Source organism: Bufo bufo, chromosome 3, assembly GCF_905171765.1.
Source record: "Bufo bufo chromosome 3, aBufBuf1.1, whole genome shotgun sequence".
Taxonomy (NCBI): Eukaryota; Metazoa; Chordata; class Amphibia; order Anura; family Bufonidae; genus Bufo; species Bufo bufo.
The window spans coordinates 289,659,344-289,678,167 of record NC_053391.1 but is presented as its reverse complement, the minus strand read 5'-3'; the positions used below and the strand labels follow the sequence as shown (position 1 = coordinate 289,678,167).

At 41.1% G+C, this 18,824-nt stretch overlaps 1 protein-coding gene and 1 long non-coding RNA gene across 2 annotated transcripts in view; one reads left to right on the top strand and one right to left on the bottom strand.

Moving 5' to 3' along the window:
- ITPR3 (inositol 1,4,5-trisphosphate receptor type 3) overlaps positions 1-18,824 on the top strand; it is a 605,308-nt gene that overhangs the window by 138,529 nt on the left and 447,955 nt on the right. The window contains 2 exon segments of the mRNA XM_040424182.1: positions 2,212-2,358; positions 6,113-6,208. Coding sequence (XP_040280116.1) covers positions 2,212-2,358; positions 6,113-6,208 — 243 coding nt within the window.
- On the bottom strand, positions 1,133-18,816 carry LOC120995160. The gene is made up of 3 exons (XR_005777543.1): positions 18,599-18,816; positions 7,329-7,333; positions 1,133-1,168 (listed from the first exon to the last, which is right to left on the bottom strand). It is a non-coding gene; the product is annotated as an uncharacterized LOC120995160 (long non-coding RNA).

The window sequence follows — 18,824 nt, the reverse complement described above, 5'->3', positions numbered from 1 at the left end:
ATCACAAAGTTTGTATATTTTTATGCCATACCTTGCCCATTTGCTAAGCAGGTACTGGCGGAATCTAATCCTCCCTTTGAACAGTAATAGGGACTCATCTACACAGACATTTCTATCAGGGGTGTACACCTCAGCAAACCTGGTGTTAAAGTGGTCAAGGACGGACCTAACCTTGAACAGACGGTCAAATGTTGGGTCGTTTTCGGGTGGGCACTGTCATTGTAGTGTAGGAATTTCCGAATTGACTCAAATCGATTCCGGGTCATGGTCTGACTGTAAATTGGAGTCTGGTAGAAAATGTCCGAACTCCAATATTGCCTAATGGTTGTTTTTTTTACAACACTCATATGCAGCACGAGTCCACAAAATGTCATCACCTCTGCTGCACTTACTGGGGTCCAACCTAGGGGGTCTAGCACATGGCGAAGTAGGGTTCTGGGAAATAAATTGCTGGGCATATAAATTTGTTTGGGTCACCATCAAATTTATAAAATCTGAGAAAAAGATTTAGAAAAAATCAATTTCTGGTGAAGCCCGTGCAGTCTATTTGGATTCCAGAGTTTCCCACAAACTCAGGAATTTGGGTCTGATAATCATCAGGGGATGGGGTCCGTAAGGGTTCACTCTGGGGGGCTGCCTCAGCGGATGATGATGATGATGAGGGGGTAGAGGGGTAGAGGAGTAGAGGAAAGTGGCATCCTCTTCTCCCTCACTGGCAGACTCAGTATCAGAGGCAAGCATGGCGTATGCCTCTTCAGCTGAGTATACACGTTGAGATGGACGGGCCATTTTTATTTTATTGTGGTGTGATGTGTTAAAGGTGTAAACCTTTATTTAGTGTGGGGTGTGTATGTAGTGTTTTCACACGTGAAAGGGCTTGTAATAAATTTGAAATTAAATTTAGAAGAAAAGTTGTAAAAAATAAAAAAAAAGTATTTTCTGCAAAAAAAGTTCTGCAAATAAGTCTTTTGGGCAAAAAACTGTATTTTTTGCAAAAAAAATGGTCTTTTCTGCACAAAAAAAAACTAGCAGTGCAAACTGAGCAGACACAATCAGTAAGAGTACTTTCACACTAGCGGCAGGACGGATCCAACAGGCTGTTCACCCTGTCGGATCCGTCCTGACGCTATTTCGCCGTGCCGCCGGACCGCCTCTCCGTCCCCATTGACTATAAGATGCAGATGCTATGGAGCACACTACTGATCGGTGCTCTGCAACATGCACGTGCAAAAACTGTAGTATAAAAATTCACTACAGTGAACACTGGCTAAAACTTATATATTTAACTTATATCTATACATATAGAAATATAGATCTCTCTCTCTCTGTATATATATATATATATATATATTTATATATAGCACTAACTACTTTTATCTTCTTTTTTAACAAAATAAATAAATAAAAAATGTGCCAAAAAATCAGCACAAATTATCCGCAGGTGCTGATCAGGCAGGTATGCACTGAGCAGCACTTGGTGGTCACAGCTCGCACGCAGAAAAAGTGGTGCTGGAAAATAGTAAAAAAATATAAAAAGACCAAAAAAAAGTGCACAGACCAAATGGCGTCTGTAAAAAAGGGAGGGGGTGCGGGAAAGGGATGGAGGGTGGTTTAGAGATCTGGAACAGCTGCAAATGAAAAAAAAATTATCTGTGCAGCTATTACAGATGTTCTTTATCTTTTTTTTTCTTCTTTTCAGCAGGAAAGGGGTTAAATGGCCACAATTCCCAGCAAGCCAACAAGCAGCAGAGAGAAGCACAGAACCTCTCTGCATGCAGTCACCAGCTAGAAGTTCTGCCTCCTTCTGTGCAGCTATAACGCTGCCATTGGCTGGAGTGTTGTCCCAGCCAATAGCAGCGCTGGCAGGGGACCCAAAACACTGGTATCCCCTGCCTCACCTTGTGTGTGACCGGTACAGACTTGTTCAGCAAATTGCAGATCTGCAAAAAACTGATGCCACCCTTGTGCCTTCCACAATTTGCAGAACGGAACAGAAGGCCCATATAGAAATGCCTATTCTTGTCCGCAAAACGGACAAGAATAGGACATGCCTCGCATCTTTTGCGGACCTATTGAAATGAATGGTTCCGTATGAGGGCCGTCTATTGAATCAAAATACGGCCCGTATACAGAGCACAAAAAACGTTTGTGTGCATGAGCCCTTAGATGCACATATTTACTGACTCATTAACTTGTGTTTAATATTCATAGGGGGATGTGGTCCGTCTCTTTCATGCTGAGCAAGAGAAGTTTCTCACATGTGATGAATATAAATCTCGGCACCATGTATTTCTACGCACCACCCTGCGCCAGTCAGCCACTTCAGCTACTAGCTCCAATGCACTCTGGGAAGTAGAGGTAAGAAGCCTGTGTCTTTTCTTTTAATGCTATAAAGGGTTACTTAATCTTTTGTGAAACCACTGCCTAGCTCTACTAAAAAGCATAGTCAATTGTGTACAACTGTATACAACCATAAACCTATGCCACAGACTACACTTTTTTTTTTTTATATTAGTCTATGGCAGACTGCGTTTGGGAGGAAAACTCCACACATGATATTAATATCTAAAAATACCATTGGCCTCAATCAGGTATTTTTGGATAGGATTATACATTTTAGGAAATTGAGACACTTTTCTGGACATTATTCCTGCACCCCGTGAACTTATGTTTTTTCTTCCAGTACCATAGATGGTAAGACAGTAACATTATAAGATAATAATTGTATAATAGACTGTAAAGCTGAAAAAAGCATAACTCCATCCAGTTCAGCCTGTTATCGTGCAAAACTGATCCAGAGGAAGGCAAAAACCCCTGTGAAGTAGAAGTCAATTTTCCGCATCTTAGGGTCTAAGGTTCCTTCCTGATTCCAAAACTGGTAATCAGAATAACTCCCTGGGTCAACGACCCTTCGCCAATAATCTACTAACTATAACCTGTAGTACTATTACACTCTAGAAATACATCTAGACCCCTCTTGAGAGAAATGTATCCCCTAAGATGCCATGGTCACATGTGATCATGGCATATGAGCGATAAAACATATGAGAGCTGCTCTCCCTAGCAGCAATCAGGGAAGCTGTTCATTCCCTGTGGCAGGCGCAGTCCCTTTCAAGGATCTGAGGCTGCTACAGCTACCTGCTCCATAGGAACATATTACATTTCTCATAGACTTCAATACTAATTCATCTTGAGAGAAGCGATCTGATAATCACATGTTGAAGTTTTCCAGTGGAACTTTAAAATATTGTTAAAGGGAACCTGTCATCAACTTTCTGCTGACCTCACTGAGGGCAGCATAAAATAGTGACAGAAATGCTGATATTAGCAGTGTGTCACTCATGAGCTAAAAGTTAATGGTTGAGGAGAACCAGCATCATAATCGTTGCAGACCAGGCCTTGAAAAGAGTCAAATCTACCTGAAAAGAGTCATGGTTATTCATAATCTCCTGCTCTCCACGCCCATCTGCTGATGATTGGCAATTGTCTCCTAGAGAGATAGGGAGAAAACTAGGTAGAAGACTCAATCATCAGCAGGTGGGCAGGGAGAGCAGAAATTTATGAATAACCATGACTCTTCTCAGGTGGCCGTGACTCTTTTCTAGGCCCAGTCTGCAACGATTGTGATGTTGCTTCTCTGCAACCACTTACTTTTAAATGACAAATCGCTGAAATCAACTCACCTGTCTCTACTTTATACTGCCGTTAGTATGGGCACCATAAACTTGATGACAGGTTCCCTTTAAAAAAAAAAAAAAACACTTTTAAAAATGAAGAAAATAAGAAAAATATAAAATCACTTCTTTCCCCATAATAAAAATAAATACTGTATTTTTCGCCCTATAAGACGCACCTGCCTATAAGACGCACCTAGGTTTTTGAGGAGGAAAATAAGAAAAAAAATATTTTGAAGCAAATGGTGTGCGGTCTGTGGATGACACTGTTATGGGGGATCTGTGGATGACACTGTTATGGGGAGGGGGATCTTTGGATGACAATGTTATGGGGAGGGGGATCTGTGGATGACCATGCTATGGCGGGATCTGTGGATGACACTATATAGCATCTTATGCTATATGTGTCATCCACAGATCCCCCCATAACAGTGTCCCCCAATACACTGGGCCCCGCAGCTTACAGCAGTATACATATCTAAACAGTAATCCTTAACCTCAAGTAACTTTAACTTTAAAGCAGCGCTATCCTGTTTACTACCTTACAATCAAGCTCCGGTAACAGGCAGAGCGGGCGGCGGCATAACGTCACGCGCCTGCTCCGCCTGCCGTATACTGCTGTGAGCGGAGGGGCCCGGTGTAAGAGTACATAGACTGCACCAGGCCCCGCCGTGAGTTGCCGGCCTCCAGACCCTCCTCCCTTCCCGCAGATACATCACTGCACTGTGCAGTATCGCAGCCGGTGATGTATCAGGCGTTAGTGATGTAAAAATGTCAGCATTCGCCCCATAAGATTCCCCCCTTTCCCCCCCCCCCAATAAAAAATAAACATCATAGGCATTGCATATCCCAAAAGGCCCATGCTATTAAAATATAAAAAATATTTTTCAGATTGTGAACGGTTTAATTGAAAAAAAAATCTAAATGGCCGATTCGCCATTTTTTTCCCCTTCACCTCCCCCAAAAAGTTGAATAAAAAGTGGTATTAATGAAAAGTGCAGAATTCCCCACAAAAAAATAAGATATATACAGTACAGACCAAAAGTTTGGACACACCTTCTCATTCAAAGAGTTTTCTTTATTTTCATGACTATGAAGGCATCAAAACTATGAATTAACACATGTGGAATTATATACATAACAAACAAGTGTGAAACAACTGAAAATATGTCATATTCTAGGTTCTTCAAAGTAGCCACCTTTTGCTTTGATTACTGCTTTGCACACTCTTGGCATTCTCTTGATGAGCTTTAAGAGGTAGTTCCCTGAAATGGTCTTCCAACAGTCTTGAAGGAGTTCCCAGAGATGCTTAGCACTTGTTGGCCCTTTTGCCTTCACTCTGCGGTCCAGCTCACCCCAAACCATCTCGATTGGGTTCAGGTCCGGTGACTGTGGAGGCCAGGTCATCTGGCGCAGCACCCTATCACTCTCCTTCATGGTCAAATAGCCCTTACTTTCAAAGTTTTCCCAATTTTTCGGCTGACTGACTGACCTTCATTTCTTAAAGTAATGATGGCCACTCGTTTTTCTTTACTTAGCTGCTTTTTTCTTGCCATAATACAAATTCTAACAGTCTATTCAGTAGGACTATCAGCTGTGTATCCACCTGACTTCTCCTCAATGCCACTGATGGTCCTAACCCCATTTATAAGGCAAGAAATCCCACTTATTAAACCTGACAGGGCACACCTGTGAAGTGAAAACCATTTCAGGCGACTACTTCTTGAAGCTCATCAAGAGAATGCCAAGAGTGTGCAAAGCAGTAATCAGAGCAAAAGGTGGCTACTTTGAAGACCCTAGAATATGACATATTTTCAGTTGTTTCACACTTGTTTGTTATGTATATAATTCCACATGTGTTAATTCATAGTTTTGATGCCTTCATAGTCATTAAAATAAAGAAAACTCTTTGAATGAGAAGGTGTGTCCCAACTTTTGGTCTGTACTGTATTCATATATATATATATATATATATATATATATAAAAAAAAAAAAAAAAAGAGGGTCAGAATATGGAGATGACAAAAATATTTATATTTCAGTATTAAAACACCAAAAAAACTATACAAATATGGTATCATTGTCATTGTACGGACTCAGAGAATGAAGGGCATGGGTCAGTTTTATTGCATAGCATACTTTGTAAAAACAAATCCCATAAAACTGTGGCATAATTTTGTTTGTTTTTTCCAATTCCACTCCATTCGAATTTTTTTTCGAGCTTCCCACTACATCATATGCAATATTTATTGGTGACACTAGAAAGTGCAACTTTTGCTGCAAAAAAAATGAAATTATTTATTTTAAAAACGTATGGTTCTGAGAAGGAAGGGAATAAAAAACAAAAATGGGAAATCGCCATGTCCTCAAAGGGTTTAAGTAGTTCTAAGTTTCTACCAGGATTTTGTATGCTTCACAGTCTTTTTTTTTTTCTGCAGGTTGTACATCATGATCCGTGTAGAGGAGGTGCCGGTCACTGGAACAGTTTATATAGATTTAAACATCTTGCAACAGGGAATTACCTTGCAGCAGAGGTAGGCTTGGGGCCTTACACTATAGTGATGCATGATGTGCTATCAATACACCTAACAGGTGATTGTACTTTAAAAGAGTTATTTGTGCTGGTAGCTAATGTTTAATTTGACAGTAGGAAGCATAGTAGCTTGGATGCACAAAAATATAATAGCTATGAGATGTTTCACTTTTACTGTCTCTCACTTCCTACCAGTACATCACATAGCATCTGTTGTACTAGGTTATGGGTGAATATCTCTTTATGTATAGTATTCTAGCAGTGTCGCAGCAATTATAGCTATAGTTTCTCGTTGCTTTTGAACATTCCCGACAGCAGGACTGCCATAGTTATCTAGAATAATGTGATGTAAGCATGATTGTTGCTGTGTATTTGCTGTTTGATGCAAAATACAGCACTATTGGGAGTAAGGCCTCTTGCACACGACCGTATGGCTTTTTCAGTATTTTGCGGTCCGCAAAAAATACGGATGACGTCCGTGTGCATTCCGTTTTTTGCAGAACGGAACAGCTGGCACCTGATCAGGGTGGATAAAAATCAATGATTTAAAAAAAAATATATAAAAAAATCTGATTTTTGAGGAAAATATATTACCATCCAAAGGTTATTCCATCATGAAATAAAGATTAGTTTTTTAATTATGTAGAATAAGGCTGTATATGTTAAATTGTTTTGGTAAATAAACTCCATTAATCCATTCACAATGTCATGCTCTTCCAGAGGTTTTAGTAAGGCCTCATGCACACGACAGTGTTTTTTCACTGTCAGTGATTTGGCTTCAGTGGTCCGTGTCCGATTTTGCTTCAGTTGTGTTTCCTTGTGTCTTCCTTTTTTTTTGTCTGACAGGGGAAAAAAAAGGAAGGTAATGAAAAGTGTAATTTTATTGCACCAAGGTCTTGTAGAAAAAAACGGACACGGACGCGGACACGGATGACATACCAGTTGTGCATTCGTTTTTTTTGACGGACCCATTGACTTGAATGGGTCCGTCCTCTGTTTTCCACTGACAAGAATAGGACAGGTTATATTTTTTTGACGGACTGGAATCATGGATCACTGACACAGAGAAAAAACGGAGGACTATCAGTTTTTTTTCACAGCTCCATAGAAAAGAATGGGACCTCCGCTAAACTGTGAGAAATGACGGAACGGACGCGGATGCACACAACGGTCGCGTGCATGAGGCCTAAGATTATTGGGCAGTTTCTCTGCCTACAAGATATTATCACAGATGCTTGGTTTACTTTTGCAGTTCTCAAAACTGAATTTGACTCAGCAGAGATCACATGCCTCTTCTTCACAGCAAAAATGTTATAACATGAACAGAGTTGAGAAAAAGACCTTAATCCGAACTTCTACAAACCTATTAATACAGAATCAACCTACTCAAACTAATATGAAAAGTTGTTATTCTAAAAATCTTCATCTACTTGCATATTATAAGTTATACCAGCAAGAATTAGTCTTTATGTAGAAAACTATGATTTAAATCAAACCTTACTGACCACCCTGCCCCTGATAGACCAGTACTATCCTTGTCCGTTATGCGGACAATAATAGGATATCTGCATCTGCATTATCTTTAAAGGGAAAAACGGAAATACGTAAACGGAAGGCATACGGATCCATTGAAATGAATGGTTCCTTATACGGAATGCAAAAAACGGAACGGAAACAGAAAAAAAAACGTTCGTGTGCAAGAGCCCTAAATGTGCAGTTCTGTAACCACATATAAGCTGGAGGCCCGAGGCTGAGAAAAGTTTGTACATTTTCTGTTTTCTGATAATGAATTTCAATGTACACCATGCTGATTTTTTTAGGTAATCCTTCGATTTGGGATTGTTTTTACTTTCACTCCTTTTTTAAACTTGCTCATCTGTGTGAAAATGTGTCAACATGGGTTATAGATCAAAGCAGTCCAAGCAGACCTGTCTAGACCTCAACAGTAACATCGCTACGCTGATGTAGTACATCATTTACTAAACGCTTGGCTATGTAATTTTTGGCAATTTTTTTTTATTATTAGTGCATTGTACTCATGATCTAAATATATTTTTTTCAATTGATCTTTATTAAAAATATGGAGTCCTTTTCTCTGTACAGAGCTGAGATGCTCTACTAGCAGAATCTGAATTTCCTCATGCTCCTGATGGGCTCCTTATGTTAACACTAATTAAAGCTCAATCCTTATCTTACTGATAAGAATGTGGCTTAAAGGGAACCTGTCACCGGGATTTTGTGTATAGAGCTGAGGACATGGGTTGCTAGATGGCCGCTAGCACATCCGCAGTATCCAGTCCCCATAGCTCTGGGTGCTTTTATTGTGTATAAAAACCGATTTGATACATATGCAAATTAACCTGAGATGAGTCCTGTACGTGAGATGGGTCAGGGACAGGACTCATCTCAGGTTAATTTGCATATGTATCAAATCGGTTTTTATACACAATAAAAGCACACAGAGCTATGGGGACTGGGTATTGTGAATGTGCTAGCGGCCATCTAGCAACCCATGTCCTCAGCTCTATACACAAAATCCCGGTGACAGGTTCCCTTTAAATAAGTGTTTATGACTGTGTTCAACGGTACAACGCCAGGATTTCAGGACACCATCGCACTGTATATAGTCAATAGTAGCAAAACATAATGTTTCATGGTGTTTTTATGGATTTTTTTGGTAAAAAACACTGTGATCAGATGTATTTGGAAGTCTAAAGTGAAATACAGAATACGCTGCATATAAAATATTAAACATTTTGGATTGTAGCCTTTTTGTGTAGTTTTGGGGGCAAGTGTTTATCAAAATTGTGTTTTTCTGGTATTTTTACCATTTACCTCTCTATAGGACTGCTGCAGAAAATGCTTGAATAAAATGTTACAAAATAAAAACTTTCACAGAAAAACGCTTTTAAATATACGTTTTAAATATAGTCACAGATCTATTGATGGAAATTTTCTTTAAATGTGTTAGGGTACCACCACACTGAGCAGTTGTAATGCGGCCGTGCTTCGGACAAGTACCGCTGCTTTTGTATGGGCTGCAGCTGCCTCTAATTAAAATAATGACACTGCACTGTTGAGTAGGTCTGTATTGTTAATTTCTGCGTGGTATTGAAGATGTTGTGCGGTCATTAACAATGCAGACTGACTATTCAGTGCAGTCTACATCGGTTAAATAAGAGGAAGCTGCAGCCTATTTGGTAGTACTCGACCGCAGCATGGCTGCATCCTGAACGCCCTGTGACCGTGCAGTGTGGTTGTACCCTAATAACAACTAAATTAAACTGTAACTTAGAGTTATTTGATACAATAAAGAGCATACTTTAAGAGTAAAAGAGGAACTTGCAGAAATTATTTCCTGTGTTATTCTGTTATTTCATGTGCCCTGTAAAATGAAAACTAGGGCTATTCTGTCAAGTGGTTGGGCTACAGCAGTCTGATTAGAGCCATTGTTTGTAAGTTATTTTGAAATTAGATTTTTGAGGAATTTGCCAGGCAGCCTCTGAGTGGGTCCTCAAACTTGTGAACATTTTCAGGGAAGCTACTCTGCACAAAGTGAAATGTGTTAGGTTGTTTTATATATTATGTTATCTACAGTGCCTTGCAAAAGTATTCAGTCCCCCCCCCCCCCCTTGACTTTTTTTTTGTATTTTGTTACATTACAGCTTTAAGTGCAATGTTTTGTTAATATGAATTTTATGTGATGGATCAGAACACAATAGCCTAAGTTGGTGAAGTGAATAGAGAAAAATATATAAATAAAACTATTGTTTAGAAATAGAAAACAGAAAATTGTCATGTGCGTATCTATTCACCCCCTTTCTTAAGAAGCCCATAAAAAGCTCTGGTGCAACCAATTGCCTTTAGAAGTCACATAATTAGTGACATTATGTCCACCTGTGTGCAATCTAAGTGTCACATGTTCTGTCATTACATGTACACACCTTTTTTGAAATGCCCCAAAGGCTGCAACACCTAAGCAAGAGGCATCACTAACCAAACACTGCCATGAAAACCAAGGAACTCTCCAAACAAGTAAGGGACAATGTTGTTGAGAAGTACAAGTCAGGGTTAGGTTCTAAAAATAAAAATATCCAAATCTATGATGATCCCCAGGAGCACCATAAAATCTATCATAACTAAATGCAAAGAACATGGCCCAACAGCAAACCTGCCAAGAGACAGCCGCCCACTAAAACTCACGGACCGGGCAAGGAGGGCATTAATCAGAGAGGCAGCACAGAGACCTAAGGTAGCCCTGGAGGAGCTGCAGAGTTCCACAGCAGAGACTGGAGTTTCTGTACATAGGACAACAATAAGCCGTACACTCCATAGAGTTGGGCTTTATGGCAGAGTGGCCAGAAGAAAGCCATTACTTTCAGCTAAAGACAAAAAGGCACGTTGTGAGTTTGCGAAAAAGCATGTGGGAGACTCCAAAAATGTATGGAGGAAGGTACTCTTGTCTGATGAGACTAAAATTGAACTTTTCGGCCAACAAAGAAAACACTATGTCTGGCGCAAACCCAACACATCACATCACCCAAAGAACACCATGTTTTTCAGCAACCAGGACTGGGAAACTGGTCAAAGTTGAGAGAAAGATGGATGGTGCTAAACAAAGGGATATTCTTAAGCAAAACCTGTACCACTCTGTGCGTGATTTGAGGCTAGCCCGGAGGTTCACCTTCCAGCTGGACAATGACCCCAAACACACTGCTAAAGCAACACTTGAGTGGTTTAAGGGGAAACATGTAAATGTGTTGGAATGGCCTAGTCAAAGCCCAGATCTCAATCCAATAGAAAATCTGTGGTCAGGCTTAAATATTGCTGTTCACAAGCGCAAACCATCCAACTTGAAGGAGCTGGAGCAGTTTTGCAAGGAGGGCAAAAATCCCAGTGGTAAGATGTGGCAAGCTCATAGAGACTTATCCAAAGCGACTTGGAGCTGTGATTGCCCCAAAAGGTGGCTCTACAAAGTATTGACTTTAGGGGGGGGGGGGTGAATAGTTATGCACATTGCCTTTTTTTGGTATTTTGTCCTATTTGTTGTTTGCTTCACAATAAAAAAAAATATAATAATCTTCAAAGTTGTGAGCATGTTCTGTAAATTAAATGATGAATTTTCTCAAACAATCCATGTTAATTCTAGGTTGTGAGGCACCAAAATACAAAAAAAGTCAAGAGGGGCGAATACATTTGCAAAGCACTGTATATTCTGCCATTCTTTGTAGTGGATATATTCATTGAACTGCTGTTTTTTATATATACATGTACGTGCCATTACCAGTTTTAGAAGAATGTCATGGCAAGCCAACTGGCCTAAGCCAATTTTGTAGAGTGTGAGAATCCTGGAGTGAGAACATACCAATATTATGCTGTATATTTGTCAACTAGGTTGGATTTGAATTTGCAGTGTATAAATGAGCTCGAGGAACATACCAAAAAGAGTGTTACCTGCAAAAGAGTAGTAGTGTAATTTACTTTTATACAGGCCAATGACTGGGCGAACAAACAGTCCATCCCAGTCATTGCACCATGTAAACATGCTGCTGATCAAACAAAAGATGTGCAGACTCTTATTAGTTGGCTAATCACATCATTTATGTGGCATAAAAATACTCGTTTGTCAGCAGCACATCTCCCTGCTTAAACAGCAACTGAGTGGGGATGAAAGAGTGTATTAAAGGGAACTTGTCTCCAGGGCTGGGACAAAAGGTAGACAGAGGTAGACATCTGCCTAGGGCTCTACCTCTGTCTGGCAGGAGGGGGCACAATTTTGGCAGAGTGGGAACAAGAAGACGCAATATGGATTTAAGTTTGTTCAAACCGGGCAGGGGCATGCAAGTCCTTCATTTTGATTGTACCTCCTCCCCTTCCTTGTCACACTTGTATTACGAGAGGACCTGTCATCTGTTTTAGTTATAGGAGCTAAATACCTGTATTTGCGGGGTACCCCCCACTGATGCTTCTACCCATTTATTTTATTTTTTTAAACATCGCTCCTATGCCCCGCTGCGCCCTCCTGAAGTTTCCGCGCTCAGTATGTAAATACTGAGCATCGGAACAGGGAGGACGAGACGCCAGGGTTTCTCAATAGTCTCCTTCTCCTTGGCTGTGCCGCGATCCAATCACATCGGAGAGTGTCACAGCCAGGGAGGTTTTCCCTCCCTGGCTGTGACGCTTTCCGATGTGATTGGATCAGTGCTTGAAAAAGATTCCAAAGGGGGAACCGAAACGTTGCATCTGGTGAAATAAACACGTATCTATTTTTGGGAAGTGCCTTGGAATTTCCTTTTTCATTTATGGTTTGACGGCAGAATTACCGCCTTTTTTTATTCTACTTTGTTCTACTATTGTTTGCAGTGCTGCCCAGCCGCTTGGACTTTTATCTATCTATCTATCTATCTATCTATCTATCTATCTATCTATCTATCTCATATCTATCTATCTAATATCTATCTATCTCATATCTATCTATCTAATATCTATCTAATATCTATCTATCTCATATCTATCTATCTATCTATCTATCTATCTATCTATCTATCTATCTATCTATCTATCTATCTATCTATCTATCTCCTATCTATCTATAATCTATCTATCTATCTATCTATCTATCTATCTCATATCTATCTATCTAATATCTATCTATCTCATATCTATCTATCTAATATCTATCTAATATCTATCTATCTCATATCTATCTATCTATCTATCTATCTATCTATCTATCTATCTATCTATCTATCTATCTATCTATCTATCTATCTATCTATCTCATATCTATTATATGTCTGTCTATCTCTTATTTATCATCTTTCTGTCTATCTAATCTCCTGTAATATACATTTGAGAGATAGATAATGAGAGACTAAAGGGTCCTTTACACAGGATGCTAACAAGCATTCATAACGAACGTTTATGCGTACACAAAAATTGTCATTTGCCTGCAGTGGATCGTGCTGTGTAAACATGATCTGCTGTTGGCAAACAACGAGTCAGTATGGGGAATAGCGATGGCATTAGCGAACGCTCCTCCCCACACTCTGGAGAAGATCGCTGCATGTAAAGCAGTCTACAAACAGATTTTTTGTGGGGATTTCTCTGCGTTTCCGCCCCAAAATTCATGTGTGCTACTTGCGGATTTTGATCCAGATTTGTCCTGATCTCACCAACGCAAAGGGTTAAATCTATACTAAAAATCCACATTTTAGTGGACATCAAACTAAGGGCTCGTGCACACAAATGTATTTTCTTTCCGTGTCCGTTCCGTTTTTCTTTTGCGGACCGTATACGGAACCATTCATTTCAATGGGTCCGCAAAGAAAAGGAAGTTACTCCGTGTGCATTCCGTTTCCGTATGTCCATATTTACGTTTCGCAAAAAAATAGAACATGTCCTATTATTGTCCGCATTACGGACAAGGATAGTACTGTTCTATTAGGGGCCAGCTGTTCCGTTCTGCAAAATACGGAATGCACATGGACGTCATCCGTATATTTTGCAGATCCGTTTTTTGCGGACCGCAAAATACATATGGTCGTGTGCATGAGCCCTAAGCTGTAGAAACCAGTGTCAGGCAGCTTCTGCCAAAGCCAATAAGATAATAGGTTCGATCAAAAGGGACATAGATGCCCGTGATGAGAACATACCGTATTTTTCGCCCTATAAGACGGTTTTAGAGGAGGACAATAAGAAAAAATATATTTTTCATTACACCTCAGGTCAGACCACCAATCAGACCCCCAATATTACTCAGACCTAAGCTGACAGCCTCAATCAGACTCCCAATGTTAATAAGACTCCAATCAGACCTCAGATAAGAGCCCCATGCCTTTCATCAGCCTCCATGCCTCTCATCAGCCCCCATATCAGCCCCTATGCCTCTCATCACCCCCATATCAGCCCCAACACCTCTCATCAGCCTCCATATCTGCCCTTATGCCTCTCATCAGCCCCCATATCAGTCCTTATGCCTCTTATTAGCCCCCATTATCAGCCTTATGCCTCCTATTAGCCCCCATTATCAGCATTATGCCTCTTATTAGCCCCCGTTATCAGCCTTATGCCTCTTATTAGCCCCGTTATCAGCCTTATGCCTCTTATTAGCCCCTATTATGTCTCTCATCACCCCCATTGCCTCGACCCCAAGCAGCCTCATGTTTTATAGAATAAAAAACTTACCTCTCCTGCTTCTGGATGCCGCCGCTCCTCATCTGCTTCCTCCTGCTGTCAGCTGTGCTGTGAACTGGCGTGCACAGTGTGAGGTCACAGAGCGTCCTCACGCTGTGCGTAGCCACTGCACAGCCGAGGACCAGGAAGCGGTGAGTACAGAGCCTTCACTGCTTCCTGGTCCTCCTGTACTAATGAACGCTTTAATAATGGAAACGCTCTAGTTTTTCGCCCCATAAGGCGCAGGGGCATTTCCCCCCCACTTTTGGGGGGAAAAATGCGTCTTATGGGGTGAAAAATACAGTAGTCCTGCCACTTTACAAATCACTAGTCAGACCACACATGTGTTGTTAATACACGTGAATGATGAAAAATTATGAATGATGATGCCAGCAATCCTCGGTTCTTTTTCAGAGATGAAGCTTTATTCTGATTATCAGACCCAGATACAGCAAGGTTATAGCTCTTAAGATCAATGAACCTACTTATACCCAGAATGATGTTACCTCAGTTCATCCAACCTTAAAGGGAACCTGTCACCGGAATTTCATGTATAGAGCTAAGGACATGGGTTGCTAGATGGCCGCTAGCACATCCGCAATACCCAGTCCCCATAGCTCTGTGTGCTTTTATTGTTTAAAAAAAATGATTTGACATATGCAAATTAACCTGAAATGTGTCCTGTACGTGAGATGAGTCCAGCGTGAAGGAGCCCAGCACCACCCCGCATCCTCAGAATCTCCTCCTTGCTTCCCGACATCAGAAAGAAAGAGCGCCGTAATCTCGCGGTGCTGGGCTCCTTCACGCTGGACTCATCTCACGTACAGGACACATCTCAGGTTAATTTGCATATGTATCAAATCGTTTTTTTTACACAATAAAAGCACACAGAGCTATGGGGGCTGGATATTGCGGATGTGCTAGCGGCCATCTAGCAACCCATGTACTCAGCTCTTTACATCAAATCCCGGTGACAGGTTCCCTTTAACCTTCCCTCAGCCTTCCTTCTTATACCATTTTTACCCATTGACTAACATGTGGAGCACAAGTGGCTAGTACAAATTTCAACCATAATCATAAGTCTTTCGGTCGTTTTAAACTAAACTGATATTCTGATAGGTTGATTGCCTAATGCTGTTTTAGTGGAGGCAGTTGTATAATTTAAAATGTGGAGGAAAGATTCTTGTCCGGGCACTTCTTGTGCAGACCTAGATGACAGATAATAGTCACCTTTACCATAAACAGAAACTGCTCTGGATAGAAAATGTTGGATTTTTGTGCGACTGTTGCGTCACATTCGCAGCATGTCGCATGTTGCAGTATGACACCATTGACTATCATTATAAAGAATTTTGTGCAACACTGGTGCATGAATGTTGCACGACACATGTCACAATGTATTTGTACCCTTTTTTTCGCACAACACATGTCACCATGTAGCCCTAGCCTAAGATAGGTATATATTGTATATCTGTATTTTAGCTTTGGGGAAGTACAATACTGTAACATTAGGGTCCATCCACACGTCCATAGTGTATTGCAGATCCGCAATACACCCGGCCGGCACCCCCATAGAACTGCCTATTGCGGACAAGAATAGGACATGTTCTATTTTTTCCGGAGCCGTGAACCGGAAGATTGGGGGCGGGCTCTGGAAATGCGAATGCGGACAGCACACTGTGTGTTGTTCGCATCCATTCCTATCCCATAGAGAATGAAAGGGGTCCACATCCATTCCGCAATTTGCGGAATGGACCCTTAGACTATGATGGGCATGTTCACAACATGTCTGTATAAAAGCCAGCCTGTATTTACCCAGAAAAAATTTGTCGCCAACACACTGTGGTTGTACTTCTGGGTGTGCAGCAGATCCACACGAGGAATACACTCATTTTTATTCATTTGGGCTAATCCTCAGCATTTCAAAGCAGTATCTGCAGAAATGAGAAGCATGCTGTTGCAGTGGTAAAAATCCACCCAGATTGTTTCCGCTACATGTGAATGGGGGTTGAGGAAACCCCATTTATATGGATGGAATGCAGATTGTCCCTAGATTTTATGCCAACATCTGTTTCAAATCTGATACATGTGAATGGACTGTAAAGATGCTCATAAACCTTCAATGACTGTCCAATGAACGGTCATTCAGCCTACATATATACGTTAGGTGTGGGCAAGTGTGCATGTGTTTTCATTGGGTAGCGAGGAGAAAGCTGCTGCCAGGCACTTCTGGAGGTGGGTTATTCTCCCTTTCTTTATAACAGCTGCTGCAGAAGCCATCTTTGAAAAGTTATGCTACTGTATGTCCTCATGTACCACACTATATTAAGGAATACACCTGCGGTGAGGATTTTTAATTGGCACCATGTCAATTGTTTGTGCAGATTTTCAGTGTGGATATCATCCTTTGCAAAGCATAGTGTAAAATATCTGCCGATTCTTCAGCAAAACATACATACGGTAGTTTAAAAGGCTGAAAAAAGACATCTGTCCATCCATTTCTGCCTGTTATCCTGCAAGTTGATCCAGAGGAAGGCAAAAAAAAACACACTGTGAGGTAGAAGCCAATTTTCCTCACTTTAGGGGGAAAAAATTCCTTCCCGACTACAATCAGGCAATCAGAATAACTCCCTGGATCAATGACCCCTCTCTAGTAACTATTACCTGTAATATTATTAAACTCCAGAAATACATCCAGGCCCCTCTTGAACTCTTTTAGTGAGTTCACCATCACCACCTCCTCAGGCAGAGAGTTCCATAGTCTCACTGCTCTTACCGTAAAGAATCCTCTCCTATGTTTGTGTACAAACCTTTCCTCCAGACGCAGAGGATGTCCCCTTGTCACAGTCCTGGGGATAAATAGATGATGCGAGAGATCTCTGTACTGACCCCTGAAATATTTGTGCATAGTTATTAGATCTCCCAAAAGTTGTCTTTTTTTCTAAAGCGAATAACTCTAATTTTGATAATCTTTCTGTGTACTGTAGTCCACTCATTTCAGTAATTATTTTAGTTGCCCTTCTCTAAACCCTCTCCAGCTCTTCTATGTCTGCCTTGTTCACAGGAGCCCAGAACTGTACACCATACTCCATGTGTGGTCTGACTAGTGATTTGTAAAGTGACAGGACTTATGTTTTCATCACTGGCATCTATGCCCCTTTTGATGCAACCCATTATCTTATTGGCCTTGGCAGCAGCTGCCTGACACTCGTTTTTGCAGCTTAGTTTGCTGTTTATTAAAATTCCTAGATCCTTATCCATGTCGGTGTTACCCAGTGTTTTACCATTTAGTATGTACGGGTGACTTGCATTATTCCTTCCCATGTGCATAACTTTACATTTGTCAGTTTTAAACCTCATCTGCCACTTATCTGCCTAAGCCTCCAATCTATCCAGAGCCCTCTGTAGCAGTATACTCTTCCGTGTTAAGTTACACAGTTTAGTGTCATCTGCAAAAATTTATATTTTACTGTGCAAGCCTTCTACAAGATCATTAAAATATTTTGAGGAGAATAGGGCCCAATACTGACCCCTGTGGTACCCCACTAGTGATGGTGACCCAATCTGACTGTGTACTCTTAATAACAATCCTCTGTTTTCTATCACTGAGCCAGTTACTTACCCACATACAGGGATTTTCTTTCAGTCCAAGCATTCTCATTTTATATACTAACCTTTTATGTGGTACAGTATCAAATGCTTTGGAGAAATCAAGATATACGACATCCATTGATTCGCTATGGTCCTCATAGAAACTGATTGAATTAGTTTGACATGACCTCATGAAGCCATGCTGATAAAGCATTATTTGCTTATTTTCATTTAAGTACTCCAAGAACAGTTTACCCACGACAGATGTTAAACTTACTGTCCTTTAGTTTCCGGGCTCTGTTTTTGGACCCTTTTTGAATATTGGCACCACATTTGCTATGCACCAATCCTGTGAAACACTCAGTATAGAGTCCTAAAATATTAGAAATAAGGGCCTGTCTATGACATTATTTAATTCTCTTAGGATATGGGGGTGTATGCAATCTTGCCATCTGGTCCCTGCGATTTGTCTATTTTAATCTTTTTAAGGGTACTTCCACACTTGTGGCAGGACGGATCCGACAGGCTGTTCACCCTGTCGGATCCTTCCTTGCGCTATTTCGCCGTGCCGCCGCTCCGCCCCTATTGACTATAATGGGGACAGGGCGGCGCTCCGGCGCAGTACGGCAGTGCACGGCGAAAGGCCGCTGGACTAAAAGTCCTGCATGTCCGACTTTTTAGTCCAGCGGCCTCTGACCGCGAACTTCCGGAATGCGCCGGAGCGCCGCCCCGTCCCCAATATAGTCAATGGGGACGGTCCGGCGGCACGGCGAAATAGCGGAAGGACGGATCCAACAGGGTGAACAGCCTGTCGGATCCGTCCTGCTGCAAGTGTGAAAGTGGCCTAAGAC